Source organism: Blennius ocellaris (assembly GCF_963422515.1).
Source record: "Blennius ocellaris genome assembly, chromosome: 8".
Classification (NCBI taxonomy): Eukaryota; Metazoa; Chordata; class Actinopteri; order Blenniiformes; family Blenniidae; genus Blennius; species Blennius ocellaris.
The window spans coordinates 10,194,852-10,213,011 of NC_137657.1; the positions used below are offsets into that span (position 1 = coordinate 10,194,852).

Here is an 18,160-nt window from a genome sequence, read left to right on the forward strand (position 1 = left end):
CAAAAATGAATACCGCAGATGTTTGAGGGCTTTCATATCAGCCGGTTAAGAGCACAGCAGCAGTGATGTGATGGCGGCTCCAGCAGCAGCAGCAGCTCCCTGGACTGGCTTTTTATTTGGTCCATCTGTCGGCAGCTCTGCTGACATGATGACAATCTGTACAGCCTTCAGAGAACAGACGACACCATCTGACTCACAAACCCAAAGGAACAGCAATTTCCGCTGAACAGAGAATAATTACAACAACAACAAAAATCACCTTTTTACTGTTCATGAAGACGCCCCATGAAAAACTCAAGATTTTTTTTTTCCTGAACATTTAGTTTTTACTGCTGCTGTTCAATTCGGTGGACAAATTAGAAACAGTAGCAATTTTTTTTTTTTTATTATGGACAAATCACAGCTATTGTCTTGAGTTTTGTGCCGCATGAAGAGTTTCCACAGATCAGACTTGGCCCACAGGTCTTTTTTTTTTTTTTTTTAATCTTGTCAATCATCCCACAAATGCATGTTCCTTAAAAATCTGGCACCATATCAAAACAAAACAAAACAAAAATTCTAACTTTTTGTGCATTTTTTTTTTTTTATGAAGTTAAGAAAATCTGAACAGTGAATGCTTCCTGTGCTATTCAGAGCTATTCTGTGCAAACGGCAACCGGCTCCGATTGAATGCACCACAGGACAAAAATCACATCAGTTTCATATTATGTTTATTGTTGTCAGTGCAAGATCGAGTGTTTAGAAAACAAAACACAGCAACAAGTACCAACGAGGAAGTGGCGCGTTCTCCTCCCAACAGTTCATGTATTTCTCCCCAGAACAGGTCAACGCCCTCCCACGGCTGACACGGTAGCCAAGTACCAGAACAAGTCCTCTGCTTTCCTTCCTTAAAGCTTCATACGCTCCTCTCCCAAAAGTGCGGCGTGATGAATCGCGAGGGTGTGTCGAGAACGTTTAAATGACATCTGAAGGGTCAAACAAGTGCTGATGAAAAATAGAAACCCATGTGATGAGGAAGACGGACGTCTACATGGAAAACCTAAGAAGTGCTCGGGAAAACGGTCAAGGAGGAACATGTGCTTTAATACTGGAACGACTGAAAACGGTTGGGTGTGTGTGTGTGTGTGTGTGTGTGTGTGGTGACAGTATGTTCAAAAAAATATATCTTGAGAATAAATAGAAACGTATAAAAAAAAAAAAAAACCCTAACCATCTACTGTCAAAGTTTACATCTAATACCCTGAAGCAGGGCGTCCCATGAAGTCTGAACCAGTGGTTCTCAAACGAGGGGCCACAGCGCCCCTAGAGGAGCTCTCTGGTACTGGAAGAGGTTGAGCAGAGTTTAAAGAAAAAAGTGATGTCAAAAAATTATAGCGATAAAAAAATGCATTGATTGTTATTCATATCTTTAGCAACTGTGAAAAATATGGCTAAAAAAAGGGAGAAAAAATGTGATTTTATTACATTTTTACTGTGGTTAGAAAAATATTTTAGATTTTGATGAATATTAAGCATGAATTGTACTTAAAAAAAAGCGCTATTGTAGCGTTTCACTTCCAGACTTTCTAAAAATACCAAAAACTGACGTTACAACAGAGACATTGTACCTTTATAAGCTGCTGTCACTGGGAACATGAATGAAAAATAGATATTATAAGACGTTTGAGAATCACTGGTGTAAATCCTATATATATATTAAAAAAACACTTAAATATAGATACACAAAGGAAACCTGGTATCATGGTAATAAATTCTGGTCCAGGAGCACAAGAGTTTTGTTAAAGCCAAAATGTAGTGTTGCGAAGCTGCGATCACTGAAACGTGACTAACGCATCAAAGCAACACTGTGTAACGACTTTACATTTAAGCGTCGGAGGCCGACTCTTCTTCGAACTTCCTTCCTGCTGGACGTCCGGGGCTCCGCCACTGGCCGTCGGACTGATCTGGGGGAGAATCTGCCTGTCTGAGGTTTGAGTTGTTGCACTTTCTCGCGCAGCTTTCAGCACAGCAGTCGACCCACTACTTATATAAAAAACAAATAAATAAAAAGGTCGGTTCACACTCGGACCTCGGTATTAATATTAAGTGCTCTTGCATCCACCGCTTTACAGTTATTGGCACGATTTGCGTCACGTTTTATATCAGGAGGAATTCAAGCTTGGCGACGCGTCCTGACGAGGTAAGCTGTGCTTTTCCCTGGCGCCACCGCTCTTAATGCTCAACGTGGGCAGACGATGCATTCGCTGGTCTGGAGCAGAAGCTCCTCCTGGCGGCTTCAGCGTTACAAAGTGTTGCTTTAAGTTTGAACTAAAGACAAAACAGTCGCTGGAGCCACCTGGTGACGGGTTCAAGAGCCTCCGTCTGGAGGGAGGTAGGGAGGAGGTGCAGGGGTCACACCAGGGGCTTTTGTGGGTAAGTCGTCTTACAATTCACCACAGACGCCGTCGATAGTTTAAAAAAAAAAAACAACTAAACAAATTGAGGCACTGAGGGAGACGATTGGATTAACATCAAACTCTCTGCTATGCATCGTATTCAGGAGCCCGATGTGACGCCATCGGTCATAATCTGGGGGTCTTGAGACGTGTACGTAGGAACGTTTGGGTTTTTAAGGTGCTGGATGTCCGTAGCCGGCGCCACGAGCGGCTCTGTTCAGCAGAGCATTGTGGGTAAGCCGGCTGCCACGCTGCCGTCTTCGACCCTTCGGAGCCAGGCGGCGCGGGGGAGGGGAACCGGCCGAACCGCAGGGACTCGCCCGCTCACCGTCACTCGCTGTTCTTAAGGACCGACGGCGTGGATTCTGCGAACACCCTGAGATCAGAGCAGAGAGGGAGAGGCGGGCGGTGAGGCGGGCGGTGAGGCGGCGGTGAGGCACGCTCATCGACGCGGCGGGACACAGGAGCGCCGGGGGCTTCACCTCATGGTATGCAGGGGCCAGTTGGGCTGCACCGGCGTGGGCAGCGCCGAGCTGGGGCTCGCCAGCATGGCGCTGTAGATGTTGGCCGCCACCACCAGGATGCAGAGGAGGATGGGCCCGATGATGGCGCCCTCCAGGCCCAGGTAGTACGCTCCGCCCGCCACCGCCAAGCCGGTCAGGTACGGGTGGCCGCCGCTGAGGGAGGGACGGGCGCAAATATAGCACAACTTTTTAAAGGGACAGTGTCAACGGCTCAGAGGAAACAAGAGAAAATGAATGGTGGAATTAAAGTCTGGTCAGAATTATTGTTTTGTTTTGTTTTTTTTAATTCACACCATATGTTTTTAAGTTTTTACGTCCATTTATATACGTCACTTATGAATCAGCTGTGGTGGTCTTAAAGTGCTTTAAAGATAAAGTTGAGTAAACATGTTTACGTGACGATCCTGATGCGACTGGTCCATTTTGAAAAGTTATTTCACGCTGAGGAAAAGGGGGAGGTTTATACTTTATACCAAAAAAGTCGAAAAATAGCAGTGGCCTCTCAAACGTGTTCTTTCCTGATCAGAACCAGATTTTCTCTTGTAAGCCTTTAAGCTCCCACATCAATCTGGTTATTTCAGTCTGCGTTCATGTAAATAGGAAGTGTGGTGTCTCAACCAGAAAGGACACGACCTGACGAACAATGTAAATTGCACTGATTGTGTCGTGAAATATTGCAGCGCAAACAAGAACAAAAAAAAAATTAAAAAATAATAATAATTTCAATGCAGAACAGGCCCGTCCTGTTCAGAAGGGTGATGAAATGCTTATTTTGTAAACTCTCTGCAACCTCACTGAACAAGGCGACGTTCAGCAGATCCTTTCCACGGTGCAACAAACACAAACCAAGCTGCAAAACGTGTGATTGCCAAGAGTTCTAGTTTGTCACAACTCAGGCAGCAGCGGGGACACGTGAATTCAAGCTGTTCTTGTACAAGTTCTTTTTCAGTATATATATATATATATTTTTTTTTTTTAACTATTAAATTGCATTTTACTCGCAAGAACAGTTTGGCTCTACAAGCACAGGCGACACTGTAGCATGAGAAGTGAACTATCATCACACTGCAAACAACCGTCCCGATTCTGATCGCAAGAGTTTCGAGGAAAAAGGGAAGCAGAATAAATATGTTTGGTTTGAGGTGTGAAATCAAAAAAAAATACAAAATTCAACAAACGTCTCTGTTTAGGTGCTTTCAAACACTTGTTGGCGAGAGGCCAAACCTTTTGAGGGAAAACGTTCTCTCGATCTCTGCCAAAGCTTTTTCAAAAATAAATAAAACCTAAAAAAGGGACTCCTGATTTTTCCGGCGATCCACACGGAGTTTCCCTTCACACCCCGAGGTGTGTGGCAACGGTGAATATCGTGAGAACCGATCTGAGTGGCAAAAAAACATAAAAATGACCATATCGGTCTTTTAAAGATAAAACGGTGGTAAACTATGTGCTAAAGGAAACCCCGGGTGGGATTGACGTTCACAGGTGACCTGCTATCTCATGCTTTTCAATTTAAGATGATGTTTCTAGATTTCTTAGTGCAACGGACGCCAACTGACTTCCACGCACACGTACCCGGATATATCGGAGTAGATGGCCGTGTCCACAAAGTAAGTGGGAAGCAGATGGCAGACGAGCAGCAGCAGAGCCTTGACGCCCTCACCCTGGGCCAGCCACAGGTCGCACACCGCCGGCACCGCCGCCCAGTACGTCCCCAGAAACGGCACGGCGCCCAAGATGGCCGCCAGAGCTTCAGGACGGGTTCAAAGAGCGACAGATACAGTGAGTGAAGCACCGGTGGGGGGGGGGGGGCTTGGTGTCGGGGCGTAAAGGCTGCAAGCCGACTCACCCGACGGAATGAAGACGATGTTGATGCCGAAGATGGTGTGAGTGAGCCAAGTGTAGAGGCCGTAGAACGCAGCCATTTTCAGAGAGGCGTCGAACACTCCCCTTCAAATCAAGCACACGCACCGAGTCAACAAATCTGCTCCCCTTGAGGAGGATTCTTTTTTTTTTTGTTTTGTTTGTTTTTTAACCGTAACCACCTGATGGCTTCTTCCACAGACTGGCCGATGATATTGGACGAGGGTCCGGGCTGCGAGAGAGGCGTGAGGCTGATCACCCACTTCACAGGCTTGTAGTATTCACCACTGGAGCTCAGCAGGTAGAAGAGGGTGGTGAGGAAAATCACCTTCAGACACAGAGAGGAGGACACCACACCTGCAATGTGAGTATTAATGACAAGAAGAAGCTGGCGGCTCTTTACGACCATCTGTTGGAAAACATGTTGCGTCGACACGGCGTTAGAGCCGGAGCCACGAACCAAATGAAGCGTTTCTGAGTTCCTACCAGACTCAGCGCGAAGTTGAGCAGAGCCGTGCCGCTGTGGAACAACACCGTGAGCAGCGTGGTGGTGGTGGAGATGAGGAGGCCGACGTTCCTGCTCATCACCACCCACAGAGACTCCAGGATCTACAAGACAACAAGGCCACGGTGAACAACGCCAGCGCTTTTCCCTTCGAGGCGCGGCTAAAAATATCTCCGCCATTTAGGAACCTGCTGTTCTTTAAAAACAAACAAACATCTATTTCAGGCCAATACGTGGCGGCGCTGCCATTGCCGCATCCCAAAACCTTTAATCACAGGCTTCGACTTCACTGACTCCCTGAAATAGTTATTTTTGACACGCAGCATCTCCTGGGTTTTATCCAAAATATGGGAGCGTCTGGAGCACGTGGCTGCCTCACACACAGACGTTAAAACACTCACAGAGAGCAGAGTCTCAATGTTCTCTTGTAAAAAGGAAGCGATGTCCTTCCAGTCCAGGATGTCCCCCAACCAGCTGTTTTGTCTCTGCACCGACATCTTGTTCCCTCGATTTCGTCCCGTGTGGGTCACGTTCTGGAAACATACATGCACCGATCAGCCATCACATGACTAATACTGTTTTGTTCCTCGTATGAAAGAAACAAGGCTGCACTGATTGTTTTCTATCACATTTCTGGCAGCCTGCGCCTGAGACGTTATTCTAATGGACTTATGACACACAGGTTTGTGGATCTGGAGTCCACAGGCACACAATATTATAATCCATATTACAAATATAACCTACAGTAAACCTACAACTTCACTGGAGTTATCTAGTGATTTGTCCTTGATAAATACACTGAAGAATTTACATTTTTCAGCTTCCAACACAAAACCTCTGAGACAAAATGTTCACTTTCTCCATCAAGGATTCCACCAACTAACAGTGGCCAGGATAAAAAAAAAAAAAGATAATTTGTGTTAGTTACATCACGCGTCAGTAGTCATAATGTTATGGTCGTTGTGTTGTTTAGTTTGGGAAGTGGGAAACATCACCTTGTTGTCACCCTACCTTCACAAACCAGGAGTGGTAAAGTCGGTCCCAAAGCTCCAAGACCTGCTTCTCGATGACGGCTGTGTGGTTCACTTTGTCTCCCAACATCTTGTGAAGCTGCACAGAAAGAACACCGAGGCTTTGTTTCATAACTTCTGCTTCGGGATTCTTAATCCCAACATGCGACACGAGCGATATATCGAAAAAAGCGATCAGACCTTCTGCGTTATCCATTCCCTCCCGTGTTGATAGACGTTAGTGGCAGCCGAGTTCAGAGCTTTCTGAACAACACGAGCTTCTGGCAGCCAACTGGAGGAGCACGTCAGAGCAGAGAGAGAAGTCGTGAAGAGCCTCCGACAGAGTGAAATAAAACCTCCCAAGTACAAATAACTCATGGTAAAGTCATACTTGGCCCACTCTGGATGGTTAGAAACCGTCTCGTTGATCAGGTTACTGGTGATCTCGATGATGTGGGCACTCTCATGATGCACCTGGAAGAGAAACGCCCACTTTCTTATCCAAGGCCACCGTTTGGCTCCAGCAAAGCTAATAGATAGAAGTCGTACCATGGCGGTCAGCAGCAGAGCCATGAGCAGGGTTCCTGTGACCAGGAGGAAGATGATGAAGATGCTGATGATTTTATCCAGCGACCGCTCCAACCACACGATCATCTGGGTGGAGGAAGAGAGGAAAACGACGGGGAGGGGAGAGAGAGAGAGAGAGAGAGAGGGAGAGAGAGAGAGAGCGAGAGCACGTGAGAACGGCTCTGGAGGCGCTGAAACACGTACAGTGATCAGACACATGGAGAAACCTGTGTTGTTGATATTTATCACCGCTGCATTACAAGGCACAGGAACACTTGTTGACTAGGAACAAAAGTCATTTATTTGCTGTGTGATCGTCATTCTGGAGGTAAACTCAGGTTTCTCAATGCTCCAAAACTGTATCACCAGCTTTAAGCACCACCGTGTGTGTGTGTGTGTGTGTGTGTGTGTGTGTGTGTGTGTGTGTGTGTGTGTGTGTGTGTGTGGTGTGTGTTAATTAATGTCACAAATAAAGTTAAAGTGGTGTTACTGGGAGACGTTCTGTTAGCGGATACCTCGTGGTTACAGGGTCGAGCTGTGATGTTTCGGTATTATATGGACAGACATGATATGACGGCCTCACTGCATCGCTGTGAGATAAAGATATGAAGCTCAGAATGATCTACGGATTCAAACGACCCCCCCCCCCCGAGGACATTGTGGCCTAAAAAGAAGACGTTACACAGCCAACAGACTTGCACAGCGTGAACTCGGTCAACAAAAGAATGGAAACACCTCACTCCAAATAAGGTTTTCATTTTGATTAATTTAAACTCGGGAAGTTTATTTTTATCCAAAGTGTGACTTATCAGCTTTAGAAGAGCTCATACATGAAAGCAAACAATCCAAGCGACAGACTTTTGGACGGTTACAAAACCACCTGTACCTTAAATAGTATTTAACTCCATCTTTTTGACTGGTTTTGCCTCATCTAATGTGTTAAAAGTAGGATAAAGAATAGAACCATAAAGTTTGTGTTGATTAGGAAAAGGAACACGTTTCCACTTGCATTAGTTTCAGTTGTTCGGTATTTCTGATTAATCCGTTTTTCAATGTCGTCGTCGGGTGCAGCGTTGCTTTGCAGAAAACAAAGAGGGCAACACATCTCTCCATTCACACGACAAACATCTAATCATGTAATCTGTGATTTGCATTCATCTATTATTATTACTGAGGAAGAACAGAGGATACGTGTGGAAGTTACTGGTGAAATCAGTTATCAATGGGTTAGAACCAGCCTCATCTGGATTGCTTACATAGTACTTAAAAAGATAACCACCTTTTTTTTTTTTCACAATAAAAGTAACCACGACTACTATTTTCTTCCAAACAGGGAAGATCTGGGAAATTTGCAGGGATTTGAGGTCCTTTATAGTAGATTAAAAAAAGTTATTAGAAAAGTAAAGTGCATCCATACTTCTATTCACTAAAACTAAGGAGAATATTCACATTTGTCCTTTTCTACACATTATCATGCTCTTTTGGCTGATCGACTAAAATCATACGAACCTGAATCTTATTTATCACAGATTACAAAAAACAAACAAACATAAGACTCATTAATAGGCATCAGTTTCATGGCATCTATAAATTATGAGTTAATATGCATAAATAGCAGGTCAGATCAGAAGAAAACGCTTTAACATGCTGCTGCATGTCGGGACATTACATTAGGGATTAATTACACGAACGTAAATCTCATCAGGTGAATGAAGTGTGTTCCTGCGGCGCAGCTCGGCCTCTGGGCCGCCTGACACAAGCCCAACACATAAATCACCAAGACCAACTTTAAATGTGTGGTGAGTAACGACCTGACACCAACACAACCTGCAGTTCTGTTTTGTTTTTCATCTCATGAAAAGACGATCCCGAGTGGGAATATGAAAGACAAGCAGCTCGCTTTGTGTCTGTGAATAATTTAAGCACAGAAATACGAAGACGTACAAAACGTTTTGGCTCTTCGAAAGTTTCAAATGTGTCCCCCCGGTGTTCGCCGAGCTCGGCACTTCACGCCGTGTTTCCATGGTTTTGTCCACACGCAGCCCTTCATCCACCCGTTAAACCTCTTCCTTCTCATCAAACAAATGAAAACGCCTTATTTTATTCAGCAACGTGTCTTTCCTTTCCCCCCTGCTCTGTTCACATCGGCAAACTCTCCATGCAGCTCAAACACTCTGGAAGCGAAGCTGCGGGTCAGACTGAAGCAGAGAAGATACAGACGGGGCGAGGGGGTCGCCGCCCCCCCGACTGTAGCTTCACCTCCAATAACAGCAGGGAGCGGGGCAAGAAGCAGAGACGTGACGACGAGACAGGATGAGGTGGGGGGGGGGTGACAGTGGATGGGTAAAAAGAAAATGCCAGTCCAAGCTACTATAAGGTGTGCTCACTCCTTCACACAGGCATATACATATATATATATTAATACACTCCTTATCCTCTTTTTCTCTTATTTACACAAACACACGTTCCGCCAGTCTCTCGCTCTCTCAGCACACTGCTCCTCCGAGTCATTACCTGCTGGTTAAGCCAATGCCAGAGCTTGGGGAGGAGACAAAGAGACATTGGGAAGATTGTTATTGTAAAAGATCTGTGCAGCAGTCATCACATGTACCCGTGCGACAGAAACACAGCCTCGGCGTGTGTGTGTGTGTGTGTGTGTGTGTGTGTGTGTGTGTGTGTGTGTGTGTGTGTGTGTGTGTGTGTGTGTGTGTTACAGGCAGTGAGGGATCACAGTGGGCAGGCAGGAGTTCACTACAGGCTGTACAGGGAGTGTGGACTGCAGACAGAAGGATGCAAATCAGTGTGTGTGTGTGTGTGTGTGTGTGTGTGTGTGTGTGTGTGTGTGTGTGTGTGTGTGTGTGTGTGTGTGTGTGTGTGTGTGTGTGTGTGTGTGTGTGTGTGCGTGTGTGTGTGCTTACAAAGACACAACGGTGTGTTTTGCAAACAGAGTACTCAGATTTGGCTGCTTGCAAATACCAAGTACTGATAGGAGTGCTTAGTAATAATATTATTCCTATAGTAACTTTAAAAACATTTAATTTGCATTCCTCTCTGTTCAGTTAGTAACTGTCGCTTTAATGTCACTACGACAAGGTCAAACGGTGCTTTAGTGCCTCTGACTTCCGTCTTTGTCGCCACCAGGCATGATAAAACCTTTAGGAACAAAAAAAAATGAAGTGAAATATTTTCAAAATGAATGAAGCATTGTGCAGACTGGATGAGACCGAGTGCAGCCACCCAGTAAATTAGGGGTTAACCACAGATTTGCCACAGGCTGTGTTAGCGTTGCTACGAAGGGGGAAAAAAAAACAAAAACAAAAAACAAATCTCTTCACTGTTGAAGACATGATAGAATCTCTCCTCCATCGATGACCTGCCCCCGCTGAATATGAGCCGATGTCATCCTGCGGTAAAATGCTATCGAGTGTGACGGTTCCAGAGCACCTTTGATTCCGAGCACCCCGGCGGTTTGTGCTAAACAGGATGTTTTTCTCCCTTGTAAATCCTGAAAAAACTCGTCGATGTAAAGTTCTACCAAACATCATTTCATCAAACATTTCTCCTTCGCTGTCATGCGATCGACTGACATCAGAGTGAGAATTTGCACTTCTATAAGGAACAGTAAAAAAAAAAAATTAAAAATTGTAATTTACAGCAAACTGATGAAAATGAGAGTTGGACCAGGGCAGAAAATACAGCGGCTCATCGCTGCCACCCAGTGTAAAAAAAAAAATCACTCAATCTCTTTTAAGACCAAGCCTCTGCGGAGGACGACTTTCATTTGCCTCGCAAATTTTTCGGACACTTTTATAACCGGTCCAATATTCAAACGTATGTGTTTCCTCACGTAGCCTCACGCTGAACTGCTGCGTGAATCATTATGCTTTTTAGCTCTGATTCGGTGAAAACGTTCTATATTTATCAGCCTGCAACACACTGCTGGACTTTTTTTTTATCACGGTTGTTTACTGAAAACATCTTCTGGCAGGAGCAGTAAACAACACTGATGAGTGCTGAAAATGGGCCAAAACAATTCGATTGGAAATTGGAGCTTAAACTAAATGCTCCTTAAAGTAGAGTGCGGTGATAATTTGTCGCGGCTCCGGCACTTCATTCCATTACGCGGGCTAATTTAATCAATTATTAATGCAAACCAATTACCTAGCGGAGCCTATAAATATTGTGGACTACATTCAGGACCAGCAGCAGTGGGCCGGGGTGACCGATATAAAACCTACAAGCTGCAGGCGTCACACCAAGTGAATCGTTATTGCGCGTTGAAACGACGATACAAATCACAGGCGATGTTCATGTCGAGCACTCAAGTTACTCTCTTCAGTGAGTTACTATAACTTTCCCTTCTTTGTTGTCCTTTCTTTCTTTTAGACCTACGAGGCCTTGAATTTAAAAAGTGAAGCTGCTCCGCGGGTCGTGTGTCTGGTTAGAAGATGTGCATTTCGTCTCGAAGGAGGGAGGGAAAGTAAAAAGAACCCGTGTCGCTCCAGCGGCCCTTGGGCGGACGCAGCCAGAGGCGTTTACCTTGGTGTCGATACGCAGCAGGAACTGAGCCAGGCCTTTGATGGGTCCGGGCAGCAGGGCCTCCTCGCGCTCGCGGCCGAACTTCTCCATCACCATCCACCACGAGGCCAGCGTGCGCTCGGCGAAGCTCTTCAGGCCAAAGTGGACCACCAGCTTCTTCAGCACCCAAACTGGATCCCCGAGGGCAAATAGAGTAAATCCGAAGTGCTGTGTAACGGTTTTAGGCAAGCCAGTGTGTGAGTGTGTGTGTGTGTGTGTGTGTGTGTGTGTGTGTGTGTGTGTGTGTGTGTGTGTGTGTGTGTGTGTGTGTGTGTGTGTGTGTGTGTGTGTGTTACCAGCGACGGGGATGGGGAGCAGCTGCAGGATCCAGAGGTTGAGCCAGACCTGAACCAGCACGATGGCCCAGGCCAGCAGGATGAAGTAGATGTTGCTGGCTCTCTGGGAGCTCCTCTCTCTCTGGAAGAGACCGGCCGGTAATGAGCGGGACCCCCGGGGGAACCCGGGCGTGGCGGGGACGGGCCCCACAGACCGCACGCCGTCTGAAAAGGGGAGGACAGAAAAGAGGAAACGGACAAAACAAACAGTGGTCGGTGCTGTCAACGTCAAACTTCTGCGGTGTAGGAATGAAGAAATGAGAAAGAGGAAAATTGGTGCTTTTCTCTGAGAAGAGAGAGGGGAAAAAAAAGCACTTTGCACAACTGAATTAAGTTAAAAAATTATGAAACGGGTCACATGGAAAAAAAAAAAAAAGTGCATTGCAGAGCGTGCGTATACAAGACATGCCTGTCTGAGCAAGTCAGTGTTCAGCTGCCATTTAAATGAATCCACAGAAGTAGAGAGAGAAACAGTTTAGCAGCTGCAGCCACAAAAAGGCTTTTAACCAACACTAGTATGAGTCGACTGTTACTGTATAGAAGAATAACTGGGGGAATTTATCCCACAGTTATTGGTGGGATACGATTCTGTTGTTGTAGAAATCTGTGACGGTAACAATGTCCTAAAAAATGAGACAATCACAAACCAGTTTGTCTATTTGGAAATTGTAACAATTTCAAAGAAAACAGAGATTTTTTTTTTTTAGTTAAACAAATGTACTAAGAGTAGCAGACACAACAGAAACAGAGACCCGAGCTGAGATAACCATGATGCAACTACGTTACTAGCAAACTAGCATTAGCCGTTTGTAGAAGGAAACACATCATGCAACAGTAAGAGACACTTTGTTTTGTTTTTTGTGGGACATTTAACTGTATTTTGCATGAGAATGTATCATTAAAATTGGCTTTATCATAAGATTACACAACAAGAAATCTGTAAAAGTGTAAAGGTTTCTTATAGTACTATTATATTCCAGATGAAATTGTGCTGCAGTGTGGACAACCAGCAAGCCAATCTTCTTTTAACCGACTTCAATGAATGAGTTAACGACACACTAAACTCCCTCTCTGAACTACATATCCGGTTTTAACGGAGGACTCCACATATATTTTTGGGCCACAGTGTGTCTTGTTCTTGTTTGGAAGACTTGTAGATGTGGAGGAAGTTGTATTTCACCAGATGTTATATGCTGAATGCTGAACTCACCTGTGGCGGCGTTTTCGCTGGGCTGAAGGTTGCTGCAGGAGATCGCCATGTAAAAAGTGTTTGCGGCGAACGACAGAACCTGACCGGAGAGTTCTCCTGGGGGGGGGGGGGGGGGGGGGGCAGGTAACGGGGGTGAAAAGATACATCCAAGGCTGTTGAGACAAACTGTTCCTGATCATTTAAGTGCAGCTGGATGTCAGCATGACGACGAATAAGACAAATTACATTAAGGGCTATTTTAGGAGGAATACTTAAACCCCCCCCTCCGTTACAGGGATGATCACAAGACACTTTCCAGCAGCAGTTCATATGATCCTTTTGACTTTTAAAGAATTATTTGATTTACTGCAGCGTTAAATGAGAAGACTGACGTCACCGACGTGTCTGAAGAAGCTCACTGTTCTCGCTACGCTTTATTGTGAAAAAGAGTTCATTTCTGCGTCTGCTTAATGCAGCCAAGGTAAAATATCAATATTTAAACGTTCACCTCTTCCCGGAGCAGGGGGTTTCTCCTGGGAGCCCACGACGAGGAGTGCAACCACGACCACAAATATGGGAACTCTCCACGACCCGGTCAGCGACACTGAACACACACAAGCAGGTACGAGAGGCAGTGAGACGCTATGATCCCGCATTAATCTGCACCCCCCCCCCTCCCCCCGTGATCCCATTTGCTTTACTGAACCAGTTCAACCATACATCCACCTGGATGTGTTCTCACATCCACTGTGTGTTAATTCTCCTCAGCAGGCCTGTCATCTTTAACATTTAACGCCTGAAGGCTGACACCTTTCCCCAGCGTGCCTCCACTGACCTATAAATACTGACAACTTCCTCGTCTTGCGGTGCAACATGTGAGGCAAGAACTTCTGAACGTGTGGAGACATCTCACCACAAACCCCCTGTAACCCCCCCGTCTTGCATAAAAATGACGTTTTTTTTCTTTCCCCCCCCACAGATTTTTTTTTTTAACGGAGGCTCATGTTGAGAACTCTGGAGAGAGCAGGATTAGATAATATGGCCTCGGGGGCGGGAGAGACATCGGTTTTGAAAGAGAAGGAATTTAGGAGCCCACAGGACCGAGCAGGTTCTCCTGAGATCCTCGCTCACCCAGGTAGAACAGCAAGGCGGCCCACACAGGGAGGGCCAGGGTCCGCAGGTAGCGCTCGCTGTCAGGACTCCACTTACAGCAGACGGCCAGCAGGTAGCCGAACACCACCGTGCAAACCTGAGGGAGAGAGAGAGGGGGAGAGAGAGAGAGACAGAGAGAGAGAGAGAGAGAGAGAGAGAGAGAGAGAGAGAGAGAGAACTCTTTAATTTCCTTATACATTTCGTCCTGTTATCGCTGTATTGTTTTTCCAATCTGCATGAAAGTAGAAGAATCGAAATCACTAAACATGACGACGATGATTGGAAAAATAACTTAAAAATTCAATTGTTAAATTTAAGTTTCTACAAAATGTGAGCCCCTGAAAGGTTTCATACACACGACTGTTTTATCTGCTCGTTTACTTCTGATCACTTTATATTTCTATATCCATTATAGTTTGTATTGATAAGTGGAAGTGTTGTTGCTTTTCTGAGCTGCTGGTCAGTAGAAGTTCCCTTTAGGGTGAGATAAAGTAGTTTTGCAATGTTCTATTGATAAATCTATTAACATATTAACATTTATGTTATGTTTTTGAGCTCGCTTAAAGAAATAAACGGGGCTTGAAAAGACTGTAAGGGGCTATTTTTCCTTTTTACCCTTGAGGCCCCTTTGTGGGAAAAGTTGTTTCCACAGCAGCCCAGAACAGAGAAAACAATCTCTCGGCCTCTCGGTTGAATCTCTGCGAGCGTCAGAGGTTCTCTTGTGTGAAAGGAGGCCGAAAGAAAACTGGCACCACTGAATATTTTGATATTACATTTGGCCACAGTGGATTGCTTCCTAAAAACATTGTTTATAACGAAAGTTAAACTGTTTCGGCCCGGTGTGATAGTCTTGGGACGACGAGTGAGGAGGGACGACACTGCAGTCAAGGACCAACATTTATTCATCTATTTTGAATTTCAGCAGCCGGTTTGCTTTGTTTGACGTTGGATCATTGATATGAGAAAGTAGTTGAAAGATGTTACAGTTCTGTTGGCAGGAAAAGATTGATTTTATTTTAATTTTTTTTATAAATATTGAGACATCTATGCATACCTCGACATATATAGATTTTGACAGCATCACTATTTCATATTGAATTGAGACTCTTATAGTATGTTACAGAGTCTGACCTTGAGGATGTGCTGCTCCGCTATGAAATTCATTCTCAATTTCAAAGCTTATGACATTATATCTTAAGACACGGGTCCTATAAAGTCTAGTGTATAATTGGTGTACAATATAATAATAGAATAATTATATTGTAAAACTGGAGTGTGTGTCACGTGATCTCTCAACCAGTCATCTGGATGAGTGTCTCTTTTTTGTTTTTATTCATTCTGGTTGTTTCTCTTTGTTTTTGTTTTTTTTTTGCACATTTGGAAATGAATGAATGACAATGGAGAGCACATCTAACTGTTAACAGAATACTACCAATACTGACTCCAAACATGCTGGATAGCAGGAAAACACCAGAAACCCACAAAGACACTACAACTTGATATAAAATGCATTTCCTTTATTGTACTAAAACTGATTTACTTGCATAAAAACCCTTGAAAATGAAGACGACGCGTAACATTTAGTTTTGCCAGGTATGACAAAATTGCAGTTAATACTTGAGCTATAACAAAGAACAACTACAATTAAGTCTGGGCTGACGGTTCAACCATGTGCCTCTCTGTGTGGAGTTGGCATGTTCTCCCTGGGTTTCTCCTGGTACTAATGGTTTCCTCTCACAGTATTTAAAGTTATGACACTTCGGGATGTTTCTCGACTTGTGATGCCTGTGATGTGATTTTTTTTTTTTTTTTTGGGCCATGCAACGCTGGTCACAAAGCTCTCAGCTGATCCGCCTCCACACAAAGACTTCTCTCGGTGTAACTCAATATAGAGCGGGGGTCCTCCCTCCTATTTATAATTGTGGAGACTGTGTCAGGTCCACCTCTGTAGTTAAAGGAAGCACATGCTGTCTGAGGAGGAACATTTAATGCAATTTGGATCCAGTCAAAAGGAGGCACGGAGGAGCCGGGAGTTCAGGCCCCTGCAGCTGTCTGGGAATAATGAGCTACTGATCGATGGGCCACTGGAACGCCAGAGAATTAGATCTACTGATGGACACAGTTTGGACATATTTTCCCCAGAAAGGAACTTTTTGCCTCAGGGATAACCGAATGAGACATTTAAAAAAAAACATCTGAGATCATACAATATTGTCTATTGTCTCTAAATGTTGAAGACTGTTGAATAATATTTATATTTGTTTGGATCATGGATCTCTTTATGTTTTTCCCATAATATTAGCAGCATCTATTGGGATCCATCTGTCAGAAAAGAAAACTGTTTATTAGAGAACAAATATGTTTGACAAGTCTTTATAAATAGTATACTATACTATGATGGGATACTTTATAATAGTCTTTATACATGTAACAACTGTTACAATCGTGGTTTTAAACAAAACAGTATTTTTACTCATAATTAACAACAGATTTAGTGATTAAAGTTGTTTGTTTTGCAGATAAGAAACTATTTTACACTTCATGATAGTTATTTTTTAACATTTCTTACCTAAATGAAATGAAAGAAGTGATTCGGGGAAAAGAAACCCCAAAAACCAACGGATCTTTATTGCGGTTGTGCGTTTTCTGTGTCGCCCTCCAAGAGAATCTCACCTCACGCCCAGAAACTCCTGGTCGGAGTTTTATAACGAGGATCATTAATAAAAGTTAAGACGCTTCGACTTGGTTTTCTGTTGATCAACTTCGTATCGAGTTGTTTCGTCTTCATATTATACAGATCAAGATAAAATTAGTCATCAAACGTGTCTGAGTGTTTTTAATGTGTTGATATTGAGAGAACCCCCCCCCCCCCCCCACACCCACCCACGTGACAGCTCCGTCCCTCCACTCACCCACACGACGTGGAAACAGTCCAGCACGGCCCCGATGACCCCGCAGACGTGTCCGATGATCACCTGCATCCCGATGACGCTCCAGAACAGGTAGAGGAAGTAAACCATCGGCGCGCCGGCCCCGATCACCAGCAGCACCGTGAGCCGCTCGAGCACCAGCCGGCCCATCGCCTCCACCCCGTAGTTGACGCACCGCACCGGCACGAGCAGCGTCCCCACCACGATGGGCGTCCCGGTGTCCTGCAGGCCGTTGAGCCAGGAGCGGCCCAGGCGGGCCAGCGAGTGCTTGAAGGGGTGGAGGAAGGTGCCGCAGAGCACGGCCCAGAGCAGCGGGCGGAGGAAGGCCTCCAGGATGAAGTAGACCAGCACGGCCGCCCCGCAGCAGATCGCCACGAAGATCATCGCCCCGGTGTTGTAGAAGGCCTGCTTGATGTTCTTGTCGAACTTCAGCGACGACGGCTGCGTCAGCAGCTGGCTCACCATCTCGACGGCCGGCTGCACGCTGTCCGTGAAGGAGACGGAGTGAGGCCGCTCGGTGCGCGGGCTGCCCCGGGGGGAGAGGGCGGCGGGCTCCGGCGCCGAGTCCTCCTCGTCTGCCATGTTCCCCGCTTCACCGTCACCGGACGGAGCCACCGCGTGAGGGAGGAAAACATGTGACGTCACCAGCGAGAGGCCCAAAGGCGCCACGGGAAATGTAGTACCAATGGACGCAAGCGCTGATAATAATAATAATAATAATAATAATAATAATAATAATAATAATAAAAATAGTAATAATAATAATAATAATGTCAAGTAAAGAAACTTTTTTTAACTATTCAGAATAAATGACTGATATATAAAACAATACAAGCAGGATTTAAAAACACAGAACACAGAACTTCTAAACGTAGGTGCAGAATGTGTTCTAAACATATTTTAGAGAAAAATTAAAGATTATTTTTGTGGAATAATCTATAACTAACATCCATCCTTCTTGGGTCGCCTTATCCTGGGCGAGAGCCAATCGCTCACTATGAGCGAGGGCAGGATACACCCTGGACAGGTCACCAGTCCATCACAGGGAAAACACGATGCGACAGAGAGCCACGTG

The 18,160-nt window shown here is 45.1% G+C and overlaps 1 protein-coding gene across 4 annotated transcripts; it reads right to left on the reverse strand.

The window, feature by feature from the left end:
* Window positions 1-693: 693 nt before the first annotated feature.
* tmem245 (transmembrane protein 245) lies at window positions 694-17,675 on the reverse strand. 4 transcript variants are annotated; one of them, XM_080501672.1, is made up of 18 exons: window positions 17,068-17,675; window positions 14,135-14,252; window positions 13,512-13,607; window positions 13,025-13,120; window positions 11,776-11,979; window positions 11,441-11,610; window positions 9,416-9,439; window positions 6,884-6,988; window positions 6,726-6,808; window positions 6,536-6,626; window positions 6,336-6,434; window positions 5,726-5,857; window positions 5,306-5,428; window positions 5,002-5,147; window positions 4,806-4,906; window positions 4,532-4,706; window positions 2,918-3,112; window positions 694-2,811 (listed from the first exon to the last, which is right to left on the reverse strand). In XM_080501672.1, the coding sequence occupies exons 1-18, from the start codon at window positions 17,665-17,667 to the stop codon at window positions 2,766-2,768; spliced, it is 2,604 nt and encodes an 867-aa protein (XP_080357798.1). In that variant the 5' UTR covers window positions 17,668-17,675; the 3' UTR covers window positions 694-2,765. The 4 variants fall into 4 exon arrangements, 3 of the variants coding, with proteins under 3 accessions (XP_080357798.1, XP_080357799.1, XP_080357797.1); XR_013936753.1 differs by lacking the exon at window positions 694-2,811 and adding an exon at window positions 4,184-4,337 and having other exon boundaries at window positions 2,998-3,112; XM_080501673.1 differs by lacking the exon at window positions 9,416-9,439.
* Window positions 17,676-18,160: the final 485 nt, after the last annotated feature.